We start from the raw sequence: 15,697 nt of genomic DNA, 5'->3' as shown, positions 1-15,697 counted from the left end.
GGATATGATTGGCCCTGGAGATGGGACACAAATGAGAGGCCGCTGGGTGGGGTAGGAGGGGGCGGCAGGGCTGAGAGGAGCAGGGAGGGACAGTGTAAGGAACATTGTCTAATGACACCCTCCTCCGTCAGTGAGCTACTGTAGGATGACCTCTCAGTCTGCTCCTCAGCCCAGATGGCCAACTCATCAACAACAGGCTCCACTGGCCTCCACAACCAGGCGGAGCACAAAGGAGAAACCACAGACACAATGCTGTATACACACACACACACACATTTTTTTAGTCATTTAGTCATTTAGCAGACTCTCTTATCCAGAGCGGCTTACAGTTAGTGCATTCATCTTAGGATTGCTAGGTGGGACAACCACATACAGTCATAATAAGTACATTTTCCTCAATAAAGTAGCTATCAGCGGGATTATTTAAGATACTCTTTGAAGAGGTAGGGTTTCAGATGTTTTTCGGAAGATGGGCAGGGACTCTGCTGTCCTAGCTTTACACACACACACACACACACACACACACACACACACACACAAACACACACCTTCAAATATGCCTGCAGGCATGCAACACACACTCTTTCAGAAGTCTCAGTTGGACTAAAAGTGGGATTGTTTGAGACTGTGGCCTGGTCAGTGAGTACTATTGTTGTCAGCTCAGGTTACTACTCTGTTCTAACACAGAGAACTAGTCAGTGATCAGTACACAGAACACACCTCCGTCAGTTTCTCCAACCCACTGTTTTCATCCCACTACTTAATTCTCCCCATCTGATACAAATGCCCACAGCAAAATAACAACAAATGGATCTGAAATTGAGACTGTATTTTTCATTACGCCTTCGTACTCTACATGCAGATGGAAGGGTGTTACAAGATCAAATGGCACTTATTGTTTTTTACTCTTCGTTAAGGGTATATTTGTTTGAGACGTACAATTACAGTGTTTGTTTCTCTCTCATGGTGTCTGTGTTCTGAGGGGAATAAACACCACACACACATAGATAATGAACGAGAAGTGGCACAGCAATCTGCAGTGAAAACCTGAGGTCATAAGAAGTGGCCCTCATATATAAATTACCTCGTTAATGTACAGCTAATCATCCAGGCAGACTGAGGGCCGTGAGGCCAGCGGGGATGGGGATTTGGACGCATGAAGTCTCATAAAAACTGGATTGACATAAACAATCAGAGAACAGTGATAGAGGTGTCTGTTTCTCAGGAGACAGAGAGGTTGCCACACCTGAAGAGTGAGAGCTCAAACCAAATGAATGACAATGTACACAACAGGTGATTATACACGGACATGCACACGTATCCACACATAGCACAAACATGTGCATGCACTCTCCTTTCTTATTCTGTGTGCGAACAGGCACAGGGACGAGCACAGGCACACGCACAGTCAAACACACGCACGCACACACACACACAATATCCCCACAGGGATAATACAGTCTTTATATTACACCTCATCATGCAGTGTGAGCGTTCAGTGATATCAGTGATATGATGTATTCTGGATTCATTATTGAGGCTGACGAGTGCTGTAGATTTAATGTGGACCAATTTTGTTAAGGAAAAACACTGTGTAAATCAAGTGCGCAGGGCAATTTCCAAAGGTGCCTTCCCAAGCACACTGACACTGCAGTGAAGGGATGAGGTACAGAGAGAGCCCCGGGGTGCAGGGATGAGGTACAGAGAGAGCCCCGGGGTGCAGTGAAGGGATGAGGTACAGACAGAGCCCTGGGGTGCAGTGAAGGGATGAGGTACAGACAGAGCCCCGGGGTGCAGTGAAGGGATGAGGTACAGAAAGAGCCCTGGGGTGCAGTGAAGGGATGAGGTACAGACAGAGCGCTGGGGTGCAGTGAAGGGATGACGTGCAGAGAGAGTCCCAGGGTGCAGTGAATAATGATGGCGCCGGAGGAGATGGCCGCCGTTTTACGGCCCTCTAACCAATTGTACTATTATGTGTGTTTTTTCGCGTTATTTGTAATTTATTCTGAACATGTTTCTGCCACCATCTTTTATGACCAAAAAGAGCTTCTGGATATCAGGACAGCAACTACTCACCTCGTATTGGACGAAGATTTTTTCTTCAACGAGTCGGATGGATATTCTACAGACACCCGACAAGGCCCAAATCCCCGTCATTCGCATGAGAAAGAGACAGAGATATCGTGGACGTAGGTCAGGGTGCCTTGTAAGGATCCGACAGCGAGCAAGTAAACTGCCTCTTCCATCAATCCTATTAGCCAACGTACAATCATTTGAAAATAAATTGGACAACCTGAGATCAAGATTATCCTACCAACGGGACATTAAAAACTGTAATATCTTATGTTTCACCGAGTCGTGGCTGAACGACGACATGGATAATATACAGCTGGCAGTATATACGCTACATCAGCAGGATAGAACGGCTGACTCCGGTAAGACAAGGGGTGGCGGTCTGTGTATATTTGTAAACAACTGATGGTGCATAAAATCCAATACGAAGGAAGTCTTGAGGTTTTTTCTCATGATAAGTTTTATCTCATGATAAGCTGTAGACCACACTATTTACCAAGCAAGTTTTCATCTATATTTTATCATTGCACTCAATGAGCTGTATAAGGCCATAAGCAAACAGGAAATCCAGAGACAGCGCTCCTAGTGGCCAGGGACTTTAATGCAGGGAAACTTAAATCTGTTCTACTTAATTTCTACCAGCATGTTAAATGAGGAAAAAAAACTCTAGACCACCTTTACTCCACACACAGAGATGCGTACAAAGCTCACATCAACACCATTATCCCAGAAACCCTAGACCCACTCCAATTTGCATACCACCCCAACAGATCCACAGATGATGCAATCTCTATTGCACTCCACACTGCCCTTTGCCACCTGGACAAGAGGAACGCCTACGTGAGAATGCTATTCATTGACTGCAGCTCAGTGTTCAACACCATAGTGTCCTCAAAGCTCATCACTAAGCTAAGGACCCTGGGACTAAACACTTCCCTCTGCAACTGGATCCTGGACTTCCTGACGGGCCGCCCCCAGGTGGTAAGGGTAGGTAACAACACATCTGCCACGCTGATCCTCAACACGGGGGCCCCTCAGGGGTAAGTGCTCAGTTCCCTCCTGTACTCCCTGTTCACACATGACTGCATGGCCAGGTACGACTCCAACACTATCATTAAGTTTGCCGACGACACAACAGTGGTAGGCCTGATCACCGACAACGATGAGACAGCCTATAGGGAGGAGGTCAGAGACCTGGCCGTGTGGTGCCAGGATAACAACCTCTCCCTCAACGTGATCAAGACAAAGGAGATGATTGTGGACTACAGGGAAAAAAAAGAGGACTGAGCACGCCCCCATTCTCATCGACGGGGGCTGTAGTGAAACAGGTTGAGAGCTTCAAGTTCCTTGGTGTCCACATCACCAACAAACTATCATGGTCCAAACACACCAAGACAGTCATGGAGAGGACACAGCAAAACCTATTCCCCCTCAGGAGACTGAAAATATTTGGCATGGGTCCTCCGATCCTTAAACAGTTATACAGCTGCACCATCGAGAGCATCCTGACTGGTTGCATCACCGCCTGGTATGGCAACTGCTCGGCCTCCGACCGTAAGGCACTACAGAGGGTAGTGCGTACGGCCCAGTACACCACTGGGGCCAAGCTTCCTGCCATCCAGGACCTGTATAGCAGGTGGTGTCAGAGGAAGGCCCTAAAAATGGTCAAAGACTCCAGCCACCCTAGTCATAGACTGTTCTCTCTGCTACCGCACAGCATGCGGTACCGGAGCGCCAAGTCTAGGTCCAAAAGGCTTCTTAACAGCTTCTACCCCCAAGCCATAAGACTCCTGAACAGCTAATCATGGCTACCCGGACTATTTGCATTCTCTCTCACACTCTCTCTCTCTCTCCAACATTCAAATATTTGGTGATTTGGACAATCAATTGATGTTCACTAAAAAGGTTATGGAAGAAAGGGTTTCAGAATCACCTACATTTATTCACCTTATGCTTTCTGGTCACATAGTCAGGTATCTTGAGTGAAACATGGGCCTCAGGGTGAATGGGTTGTGTAGAAGCAACACCCAATCACAAAACCAATGTTTCACACACCAAAAATGCCATTATGATACCTCCTTTGACAACATATACACACTCACTCTCACTCTCACACTCACATAAACACATGCACACACACACACACACACACACACATTTTTCAGTCTCTCGTCCCATTTCCATGAATTATAATACTTAATGGAAAATGGAATAGCAATTGGTCAATGAAGCGATTATATAATTTATCATGAACGAAGGTAGAGAGAGTAAATTATAATAAAAACATTAAAAACAATCCCAGCCTTTACCCATCATTTGACAGGGTGAGGCTGATTCACATTGATGATGCTTTTTACATTCCTGCATACATGTATTTACATTAAAAACCAAGGCTTTCCATTATCAAATTTTCTATAGAAAGTTTTCGATTCAGGCACATCAACATTACTCAATAGATGTGTTTTAATGCTCCAGTTCAAGGGCTTTTCTGTCATCGTTTTTGGCATCGGGACCACCAGTAAAGATCCTTGTTTCACCATCTCTGCCTACTGCCTACTGTATATCCTGCACCTATATCTGCTGTGTCCTCAACTATGGAAGAATGGGGGGGATAATATATTTCAGAGGCTATATGAGAAATAGGATAGGGAAGGGAAAAAAAGGAAGAGATACAGTAGAGAGAGAGAGATCAAAACTCATCCATACACACAGCAAAGACATCAGTCGTTGGTTCCCTTTCATGTTTGTGTCAAAGGAGATTAAACACTGGTAGAGAGGGCCTAGCCTACTATAGCATCCTAAGCCCTGACATTCATTCACACAGCAGCACCAAACGTGTTACATAACATCATCACAAAGTACACCATGTAACTATGTTATTTTAAGCTAACATTTAGAGCTCTGTTTTACCATGTTAATACAGCAGAACATCTCCTTATTGTAGCCTGCCTGGCTGTCTCCTTCAGAGAACCGCAGCTGATCCAGTGTAGTGATATGTAACCTAGTGGAGAGAGGTAGGCCCTGCCTGGAGTCACGTGAACACATTCCATTTGAATCAAAGACAGCTCTAAGCACTGCAGAGCATTGAGCAGCAGCGTAGCCTGTTGCCGTGGAGATTAGCTGTGCGGGCCCCTTCACAAGCTGAAGGGTGACATGGTTAAAGAAATAAAGAAATAAATGCAGCAAAAAGAAACACAATTTGCTGTTAAATCTTTGCAAATGAAATGCCTAATGCCTTGCCTCCCTCTGTCCTCCCTCGCTCTCTCTCTCCCTCTCTCTCTCTATTTATCTCTCTCCTCCTCATTCTCCCTCGCTCTCTCTCTCTACCTCTCTCTCTCTCCCTCTCTCTCTCTATTTATCTCTCTCCTTCTCCCTCTCCCTCTCTCTACCCTCTCTCTAAGAGTAGCACTTGTTTGTACCGCTGGGATCATTTAAAAGTATAATTTATTGATAATGAAGTTGGGAAAGCTTTGATATGGCAGAGCAAGGCAGAATAAGCGGACAGAGGAGAGCATGCTGTGCCACATTTTCAGGGGCTCCAAGTGTTTACTATATTGAACATCTCTCTCTCTCCCCTCTCTCCCCTTTCTCCCCTCTCTCCCCTCTCTCCCTTCTCTCTCTCCCTTCTTCACACTCTCCCTTCATCCCTGTGGGACATTCATTCAGCTCTGTGTCAAAATGTGATAATAGAGACAAACACAATATATTTTATTCATAAAGTAAACAAGATAGTAATACAAATGTCTGCAAAGCGACGGTATGTAGCCTCCAGTACACAAGGCAATGCAGGTCAGCGTGCAGTGGGTGCTTAAAGACAGACAGGCTCACTCACCAACCCCAGTCATGTTCTCTGTCCCCAGGGGAAAGAATGCTACTCGCAGCCAGGTTGTTATGTGTTATGCAGTCTCACTGTTATCCACAGTAACACATTTGTTTATTTGTTAATAAATCAAATGCAAATTATGGGGCCTATTATCAAGGCAAACAAGCACAAATACAAACATGCGGCTCTATAAAACGTGATATTCATGAAGTAAATTCTAATCCCGTAGAATGGTACTTTGCCAGTAGTTTATAATTCCTCCAGGCCTTTGAAGGTGTTAGACAAAATGCAGTATGGCACCTGGAGAATGGGAGTGATTATACAGTAACAGAATGAAATGTCACTCATGAAAACCTGTAATCCACAGAACGGCTTTTTACTCATTTCATCTATTTAAATAACTGTTATGGACACAGTCATAGGCCTACAGTATTATACACACTAGTCTACTCTGCATGTACTCTTCTCTCTCTCTGCGTTAACCTATTGAGTTATTTCAAATAGAGAATGTTTATCAGTAGAAGTGAAAGAGGAAGTTCTGTAACTATTGGCACAGCATCCTGTGAGAAACATACAGTATATGCTGATATAGACAGCTGTCACAAGATCTGACCTTGATCTATAAACCACAGCTGTTTTCTCACCTTCGTTTTTCATTTCTTCATTTTCAACTCTTCTTATTAGACCTGGGTTCAAATGCTATTAGACATCATTTAAAATACTTTAGATGTGCTTGATTGAGCTTGCCTGGCGCAATGGAACCAATAGAGTAGTCGCAAAAGTGCAAACCCTGCTCATCCAGCAATCCAGGCAGGCTGAAGCAAACTCTCATAATATCTGAAAGATTTCATATAGTATTTGAACCCAGGTCTGCTTCTCATACAGTAAGCAGATACATGCACTGTATACATGGGCCCTCCCTCAAACACTCATGACAGAACCCGGTCTTCCTCTGCTACAGTAAGGGTCAGGTGCTACACTGCAACCAACACAGCCTTATACCACAGCCTTTGAGCAGAGACCTGCAAGCTAAACCTACAGACTCATCCTATAGACATTGCAGGGTAAGGAGATTCTAGTGAACTAGAGCAATTGATACATTTTAGTGCCAGATCAAAACAGATGGAGATTTTTTGGGAAATATCTACAGTTTTGTCGATAATCAAATGTTATCCATTTTATATATGATAAGCTAATTTTGTCGCTATGTTTAGGAAGAATTTATAATATTTTACATGTAATCACTTTTCATAGATAACCCTTAATTGGTGTTCAGCATGGCAAATCACACCAGCGTCCTGAGATGCATCCTGCTGATGCTATTGGCCATCGCTCTGGCCTCGGCTTTGAGAACATTGGACACGACCGAAGAGCTAGAGAAGACCAACTTCGGGACCCCGCCCCCTCGCCATGGCCTCAAATTACTCCTCTGGTACGTCCAGACCTGCATCGACAACAACATGGTGTCCCTCTGTGACCCAAGGGAGGGAGAATACGGGTTCCATATGTTCAAGAACTATAAACTGTTACTCCCCAAACTGAAAGACCAGAACCTGTACACCTACTACACCATCGGTAACCTCCATTCCCACGGTGCAGAGAACCTGCCCTATGAAGTGAGGCAGTACTACGACAAGGACAATCTCCTCAGCAACCAGGACAGGGTGCTGGTGAAGTACAACCAGAACAACAATCACATTGAGAAGATCTACATCTCAGAGCACTACAAGCAACGCAAGACGTACATGATCGGGCCCAATCTTCTCTCCTCTCTCAGACTGCCCAGTTGGCTTGCATTGATATGATAGTATGAATATCAAATCTGTACATTATGCTATTTACTATTGTTTTTCTTGACACAAACATGATGGCATTACTAAACCTGTAATATCTCAACCTGACTTGATTGGTGATGTGTTTAATGTAACTTTCTGTTTCCTTTACAGACACGCTATATAAATAAATTTTTACAGACAGAACATTGCGATTCTGAGTGCACTGAAATCAAGTTCAATTGTGTCTGCTATAATGCAGGTCTGTTCAACTATTGTCTTTCTCTCTCTTTGAGTCAACTACTCACCACATTTAATGCAATGCAGTGCTAGCTAGCTTTAGCTTATGCTTTCAGTACTAGATGAATTCTCCGATCCTTTGATTGGGTGGACAACATGTCAATTCATGCTGCAAGAGCTCTGATAGGTTGGAGGAAGTTGTCATAATTACTGTGTAAGTCTATGGATTGGGGTGAGAACCACGAGCCTCCTAGGTTTTGTATTGAAGTCAATGTACCCAGAGGAGGACGGAAGCTAGCTGTCCTCTGGCTACACCATGGTGCTACCCTACAGAGTGCTGTTGAGGCTACTGTAGAGTTTTAATCAATTATTTGGTGACGTGAATATATTTAGTATAGTTTTGTCTAAAAATGAATACTTTTTTAATGTTTCACTGTTTTTATTTTTAATGACATTCACTGAGGAGGGTGGTCCTCCCCTTCCTCCTCTGGGAGGCTCCACTGCTCTTTTGTTCACCCAAGCCTGACACCACCTTGAAGGGGACGTTTTGGTGGTGTTGTTATAGTGTGTCTTTTGCAGTATAACACCAGCTCCTTTGACATATACCACTTAAGTTTCTGTTCATCGTTTAAAATAAACACTTCTCCATTCACTGTTTTCACCATTCACCCTGAGAGTAATGGTCTTTCCCCAACATAGCTTAGAAAATCATCTTAGTGGGAAATTAGTTTATCTGTAGTGCAGAGAGAGAGAGAGAAAGAGAGAGAGAGAGAGAGAGAGAGAGAGAGAGAGAGAGAGAGAGAGAGAGAGAGAGAGAGAGAGAGAGAGAGAGAGAGAGAGAGAGAGAGAGAGAGAGAGAGAGAGAGAGAGAGAGAGAGAGAGAGAGAGAGAGAGAGAGAGAGAGAGAGAGAGAGAGAGAGAGAGAGAGAGAGAAAGAGAGAGAGAGAGAGAGAGAGAGAGTAAGAGGAGAGAGAGAGAGAGAGAGAGAGAGAGAGAGAGAGAGAGAGAGAGAGAGCTAAGGATATGAAAATGACTCTATGAACAGCTCATAGAGGATGAGAAATGGCATGTTTTATGAAATGAATAAGGGTAGCAGAAGATGTAACCATGAGTAATGGTTTTAGTGTGAGACCATATATCCATATGACTGTTTTAAAGTCCCAGTACACAATATATGGTGTAATAGTCTACTCAGGACTGTGGATTGCCATCATTATCTCAGTAGAGACCCTTGACCATTATCCAAACAGATTAGTTAAAACATTGGCACACATGTACAGTTAACATATTTATGTATTTTAGTAATAGACAACATTTGAGTTCTTTTCCAGTAAAAAAAAAATAATATATATATACAGTACCAGTCAAAAGTTTGGACACACTTACTCATTCAAGGGTTTTTCTTTATCTTTACTATTTTCATTGTAGAATAATAGTGACGATATCAAAACTATGAAATAACACATATGGAATCAAGTAGTAAACAGAAAAGTGTTAAATAAATCAAAATATATTTCATATTTGAGATTCTTCAAAGTAGCCACCCTTCGCCTTGATGACAGCTTTGCACACTCTTGGCATTCTCTAAACCAGCTTCGTGAGGAATGCTTTTCCAACAGTCTTGAAGGAGTTCCCACATATGCTGAGCACTTGTTGGCTGCTTTTCGTTCACTCTGCAGTCCAACTAATCCCAAACCATCTCAATTGGGTTGAAGTCGGGTGATTGTGGAGGCCAGGTCATCTGATGCAGCACTCCATCACTCTCCTTCTTGGTCAAATAGCCCTTACACAGCCTGGAGGTGTGTTTTGGGTCATTGTCCTGTTGAAAAACAATTGATAGTCCCACTAAGCGCAAACCAGATGGGATGGTGTATCGCTGCAGAATGCTGTGGTAGCCATGCTGGTTAAGTGTGCCTTGAATTCTAAATAAATCAGAGACAGTGTCACCAGCAAAGAGCCCCAACACCATCACACCTCCTCCTCCATGCTTTACGGTGGGAACCATATATGCGGAGATCATCCATTCACCTACTCTGTGTCTCACAAAGACACGGCGGTTGGAACCAAAAATCTCACATTTGGACTCATCAGACCAAAGGACAGATTTCCACCAGTCTAATGTCCATTGCTCGTGTTTCTTGGCCCAAGCAAGTCTCTTCTTATTATTGGTGTCCTTTAGTAGTGGTTTCTTTGCAGCAATTAGACCATGAAGGCCTGATTCACGCAGTCTCCTCTGAACAGTTGATGTTGACATGTGTCTGTTACTTGAACTCTGTGAAGCATTTATTTGGGCTGCAATCTGAGGCTGGTAACTCTAATGAACGTATCCTCTGCAGCAGAGGTAACTCTGGGTCTTCCTTTCCTGTGGCGGTCCTCATGAGAGCCAGTTTCATCATAGCGCTTGATGGTTTTTGCGACTGCACTTGAAGAAACTTTCAGTTCTTGAAATTTTCCGGATTGACTGACCTTCATGTCTGAAAGTAATGATGGACTGTCGTTTCTTTTTGCTTATTTGAGCTGATCTTGCCATAATATGGACTTGGTCTTTTACCAAATAGGGCTATCTTCTGTATACCACCCCTACCTTGTCACAACACAACTGATGGTCTCAAACGCATTAAGAAGGAAAGAAATTCCACAAATGAACTTTTAAGAAGGCACACCTGTTAATTGAAATGCATTCCAGGTGACTACCTCATGAAGCTGGTTGAAAGAATGCCAATTGTGCAAAGCTGTCATCAAGGCAAATGGTGGCTACTTAGAAGAATCTCAAATATAAAATAATTTGTTTAACACTTTTTTGGTTACTACATGACTACATATGTGTTATTTCATAGTTGTGATGTCTTCACTATTATTCTACAATGTAGAAAATAGTAAAAATAAAGAAAAACCCTGGAATGAGTAGGTGTGTCCAAACTTTTGACTGGTACTGTATATGTTATGCTATCCTAGTTTTGTAAGCTGCTATTACACAATACAAGAAAGACTGTCATTTGATAAATTGTTGAAAGAGGGAGAAACAACCTTCTCTCTCCTGCAACCCTCTTTCTCTCTCTCTTTCCTTCAAAACTCCCTACACTCCTACAGTATTCTGAGAAAGCCAAGCTAAGCCAAGCCTCTACTTCTACTCATTCATCTTCAGCTCTGCTCTGTTGCCACTGGGAGGACACCAATTGTGCAGGTGTGCTTTTCCTTCAGGCGGAATTCAGATTTGATTTGATACTCCCACGGAGAATGTTATGGGGCTCCTGAAAAGGGCCATGGGTAAATAAGGCCAGTGTGGCCAGATAAGATAGATTTATAGGGGCTTCAGTCTATACAAAATGTGTAGGTATTGATGGGGCTGCATGTGTCTGTGTGTGTGTGTGTGTGTGTGTGTGTGTGTGTGTGTGAGTGTGTCTGTGTGTGTGTGTGCGCACGCACGCACGCACATGGGTGGGTGCAAATGTGTGTGTGTGCGTTCCTGTGTGCTCCTAGAAATGCATTATGAATTACATTCATTTGTGAGATGCAAGTGTACACACCATAAACACACCCGACAGAATCAAACACACACACACACACACCCACGAGACAGATCAGTGATGTACTACATATTATACTCTTCTCTCATCGTCCCTGCACCTCTGTCCCTGCACCTTTTTGTTCTCTCTAAATGAGAATGAAATCAAATCAGATTAAAGGCAGCGCTTGGAGGAGCACATGGCTCTGATGTGTCTGTCCATGCTTAACAGGAGACAGGTTTTTCGCTTTCTGCGCTAGCTGCCTGGGTGGATGGGGGGAGTCCGTCTGACTCCGAGCAGCTCTTTGACAGAATTCTAAAGCGGCAGAATGAACAGATGTCTCCCAATGATTAATGTGCCTCTCTTCTTCTCCTCTGAAGAGCTGCGTGCCCGTGCATCTCTTTCCCTCCTCTCTCTCTCTCCTCTCTTTCTTTCTCTCTCTCGCTCTCTCTCTCTCTCTCTCTCTCTCTCTCTCTCTCTCTCGCTCTCTCCTCTCTCTGTCTCTCTCTCTCTCCTCTCTCTGTCTCTCTCTCTCTCTCTCTCTCTCTCTCTCTCTCTCTCTCTCTCTCTCTCTCTCTCTCTCTCTCTCTCTCTCTCTCTCTCGCTCTCTCTCCTACTGCTCATAGTCACTCTGTAAAGCTAGTTTGTTCACTTCTCTCTCTCTATCTCTCTCTCTCTCTCTCTCTCTCTCTCTCTCTCTCTCTCTCTCTCTCTCTCTCTCTCTCTCTCTCTCTCTCTCTCTCTCCGCACCTCTCTTGCTCTCTGTCTTTCCCCGAGTTCATCCTTCATAGAACTCTTATGCCTCTCCTTCTCTTAATCTTCTCTCACAGATATGTGGCCTATCAGAGAGATGTGTGATAGGATGATATGAGGTGAGAGTATAATATGGGCTGAGATGGCTGTGGATAGGCATATTTAGTAGGGTGAGACTACTTTGTTGAAAATAAATACAATGGGTATGTCAGCTCCGCATACATTTCCATAGGAAGGGCCGAATGAGGACGTTTGATGACTTTATGGCGAGAGAGCTATCACAAAGCATCCAGCAAGAACAGCACTGGACTCTGCTTAATTTCATAGATGTAGTTATATGCATGTAGCGTGTTGGGGATATGGGGGTAGACAGGCCGTGAAGGACAGAGGATGGGTGAGGGCTCTTGGTATAAGGCTGGTTAGTGTGTACTGAGGATTAGACACGAAATCCAAGAAAGAGAAACAAAAAGAGGCAAGTCAGGCACTTCTCGCCTCAGAAAACAAAGTGCAGTATACATTTTTAATTTTTTTTAGTGATCCAATTGACATTTTAGTCATTTAGCAGATGCTCTTATCCAGAGCGACTTACAATTAGTCAGTGCATACATTTTTCATACCGTTGCAGGTCGTTTTGATGAGAGACTCACAGTGTAACCCTGACCCCTATTGGTTCTAGAGCAGACCTCCTAGTCATTGGATAGCCTTCTCTAAGATACTTCCCTTTTTCATCACATTTACATTTTAGTCATTTAGCAGACGCTCTTATCCAGAGCGACTTACAGTTAGTGAGTGCATACAAGTTTTGTTTTTTTTCATACTCTGTTTCTTCACAAACCACATGAGAGCTGGAGCATTACTTCAAAATATAGGGTTTCAGCCCTATTCAAATATTGTTAAAATTGATGAGCACAAAACACACACACTGTAGCCTATTCTACACTTTAAGTCTCTGTCTCTATCTCTTTTGAGGCAGGCCTCTCCCAGCACACCTTTGTCTCCCCCTGCAGGTCAGTCTGAGTATGAGATGTTTTCCTTTATTTAACTAGGCAAATCAGTTAAGAACAAATTCTTATTTACAATGACGGCCTACACCGGCCAAACCCGGACAACGCTGGGCCAATTGTGCGCCGCACTATGGGACACCCAATCACAGCCGGTTGTGATACAGCCTGGAATCAAACCAGGGGGTCTGCAGTGAGATGCAGTGCCTTAGATCACTGCGCCACTCGGGAGCCCATCTACACCGTCTCCTGGGGAAAAGACCATTAAAACCCACACTGCTTGGTAATGAATACCAGCCTATGGTAAAGGGCTCGCATTAAATATTTACACAGTGGTTAATATTTAATATGGCAATTTTGTATTTAAATTGGATTTAATATTTAATATGAATACAGTGCTAAGTGGGGATGACTATTTTCTAAACATCAGTCCATACATCCTACATATGGTTGCAGGAGTAAATAGAGGTATGACGGTCATACTGCACATGGGCACAGGGGTGGAACACACACACACGGACATACACTCACACTCACACGGGGACACACACACACAATGTGTAGGTGAGTGAATGTTTCGTTTCACAGTCCTCTCCCTTTGAATGAAATGTGCCTATAGACACTGATAGAGACATAGCACCATAAAACAAAGCTCAGCGGTTCTTCTGAAGGTAATTGGTTGCACCAGATTTTATTTAGGGGCTTCATAGCAAAGGGGGTGAATACATATGCACGCACCACTTTTCCGTTAAGTTACTTTTTGCATTTCACTTCACCAATTTGGACTATTTTGTGTATGTCCATTACATGAAATCCAAATAAATATCTATTTAAATTACAGGTTGTAATGCAACAAAATAGGAAAAATGCAAAGGGGGCTGAATACTTTTGCAAGGCACTGTATATAGCAGATGTTATTGCGGGTGTAGCTAAATGCTTGTGTTCCTAGCTCCAACAGTGCAGTAGTATCTAACAATTCACAACAATACACAAATCTAAAAGTAAAATAATGAAATAAAGAAACATATAAATATTAGGACGAGCAATGTCGGAATGGCCCTATGACAGACAGCAGGAGACAATTCCTAAATCCATTGATGAGATTCCAAAGACAGTTTTCTTGGAAAACGTACAAATGAGGGTGATCCTCGATATACAGTATAAACTGTAGAGATTAGTACAGATTTATCTGAATAAAAATGTCAGGAATGAGGAGATTGTCCTGGATTTGTGTGTGTGACGATGGGGAGATGTGAAGGAGTGAGTAATGTGAGGATCTCTCATCATAAGTATGTGGGTTGTATAGTACAGTAGCAGTGGCTCAAACCTCTCCTCGGAGACCTGAGGAGCCCTGAACTAGCTCACCAGATTCAACTAGTCAAGGGCTTGATGATTAGTTGACAGTTTGTTTCAGGTGTGTTAGCTGTGGAATAGTTAAAATATATAGAACAGCTGGGGGTAGATGTTTGAGAACCCCTGCAGTACAGTGCAGGGGCAGGGGACACAAAGGACGCCTGCCGTGCAGATATACAGTAGGTAGGTGTGTGGGGCCGGCCGGGCCTCTCCTACCTTTGACCCCAAGTCATTACAAGGCTAGAGGGAGATCTATCCATCTATTTATCACACTGGATCATCAGCCATTCCTTTGTGTTTTCCTATAACCATCTTCTTCACAGTGATAGCGGTAGGCAGGCATTATGCGGTGTGCCCAGAGAGAAAATGATGAAGAGGATCCACCAGGCTTGAGTGTTCTCTGCCAAAGAGGATGGGCAGACAGCTAATCAATCACGGCTCGTTCAGTTAGAATGAGGATAAAGGAGGTGAGGTCTTGAGGGACTGTTAGTCTTCTCACTCTGACGAGGCTCATTACTCCACAGCACACGTGGCAGGTGTCACATTTTCTTCTTTACTCTTACCTTTATTTCAAAGCTCTATGTACATTACAATGTGGATACTACAATGCTGGCATAATTTACATTTAACTAGATTCCATGGCATTTTGTATAAACCCATCCTGAGTTTGGTTCTGGTATTTTGCTTATATGTTCTCTCTCATACTATGATAGGAAAACAGATACAGACCTCAAATATAGACATTGTAATCATGATTGCATGACAACAGTCATTAGATCATTTATCATTCCGAAATGATTTGATGGATGCTATCAATTTATGAGGGATTGATTTGTTAGAAAACACTTAATAAACAACACAACAAGGTGTCCTTGCATACCCTTGTGGGAGCGGAAGAAAGGAAATCCAATCTGCATCCCTCTTTCTGGGATGACGCCTGCAAAGTCTCTCCCTCTCCCTCTCCCTCTCCCTCTCCCTCATTGGCGAATCTCACACTATCACTGTCTGGCCAACCTGGGGAACTAACCCACAGCCATCTCATTAATCCAATGTGCTCTGACCAGGGACAATCATGCAGGATTGGGGCTTGTAATCTCTCAAACTGCAGAGCTCTGGGAAACCTAATACATCCTCTTTGGATTTTAATTCCATAAGTCAAAAACAGGAAGTGGGGGT

General features: G+C 43.5%; 1 protein-coding gene across 1 annotated transcript; it reads left to right on the top strand.

Annotated features, from left to right (window-relative positions):
* Nucleotides 1–6,881: 6,881 nt before the first annotated feature.
* On the top strand, nt 6,882–7,751 carry LOC311139142 (uncharacterized protein). Its single transcript, XM_084174031.1, has 2 exons — nt 6,882–6,960; nt 7,151–7,751. Exon 2 carries the CDS (start codon nt 7,174–7,176, stop codon nt 7,699–7,701), a length of 528 nt encoding a protein of 175 aa, XP_084030157.1. The 5' UTR covers nt 6,882–6,960; nt 7,151–7,173; the 3' UTR covers nt 7,702–7,751.
* Nucleotides 7,752–15,697: the final 7,946 nt, after the last annotated feature.

This window comes from Coregonus lavaretus, assembly GCF_964263955.1.
Source record: "Coregonus lavaretus genome assembly, chromosome: 13".
Classification (NCBI taxonomy): domain Eukaryota; kingdom Metazoa; phylum Chordata; class Actinopteri; order Salmoniformes; family Salmonidae; genus Coregonus; species Coregonus lavaretus.
This window is presented reverse-complemented; position numbering and strand designations above follow the sequence as displayed.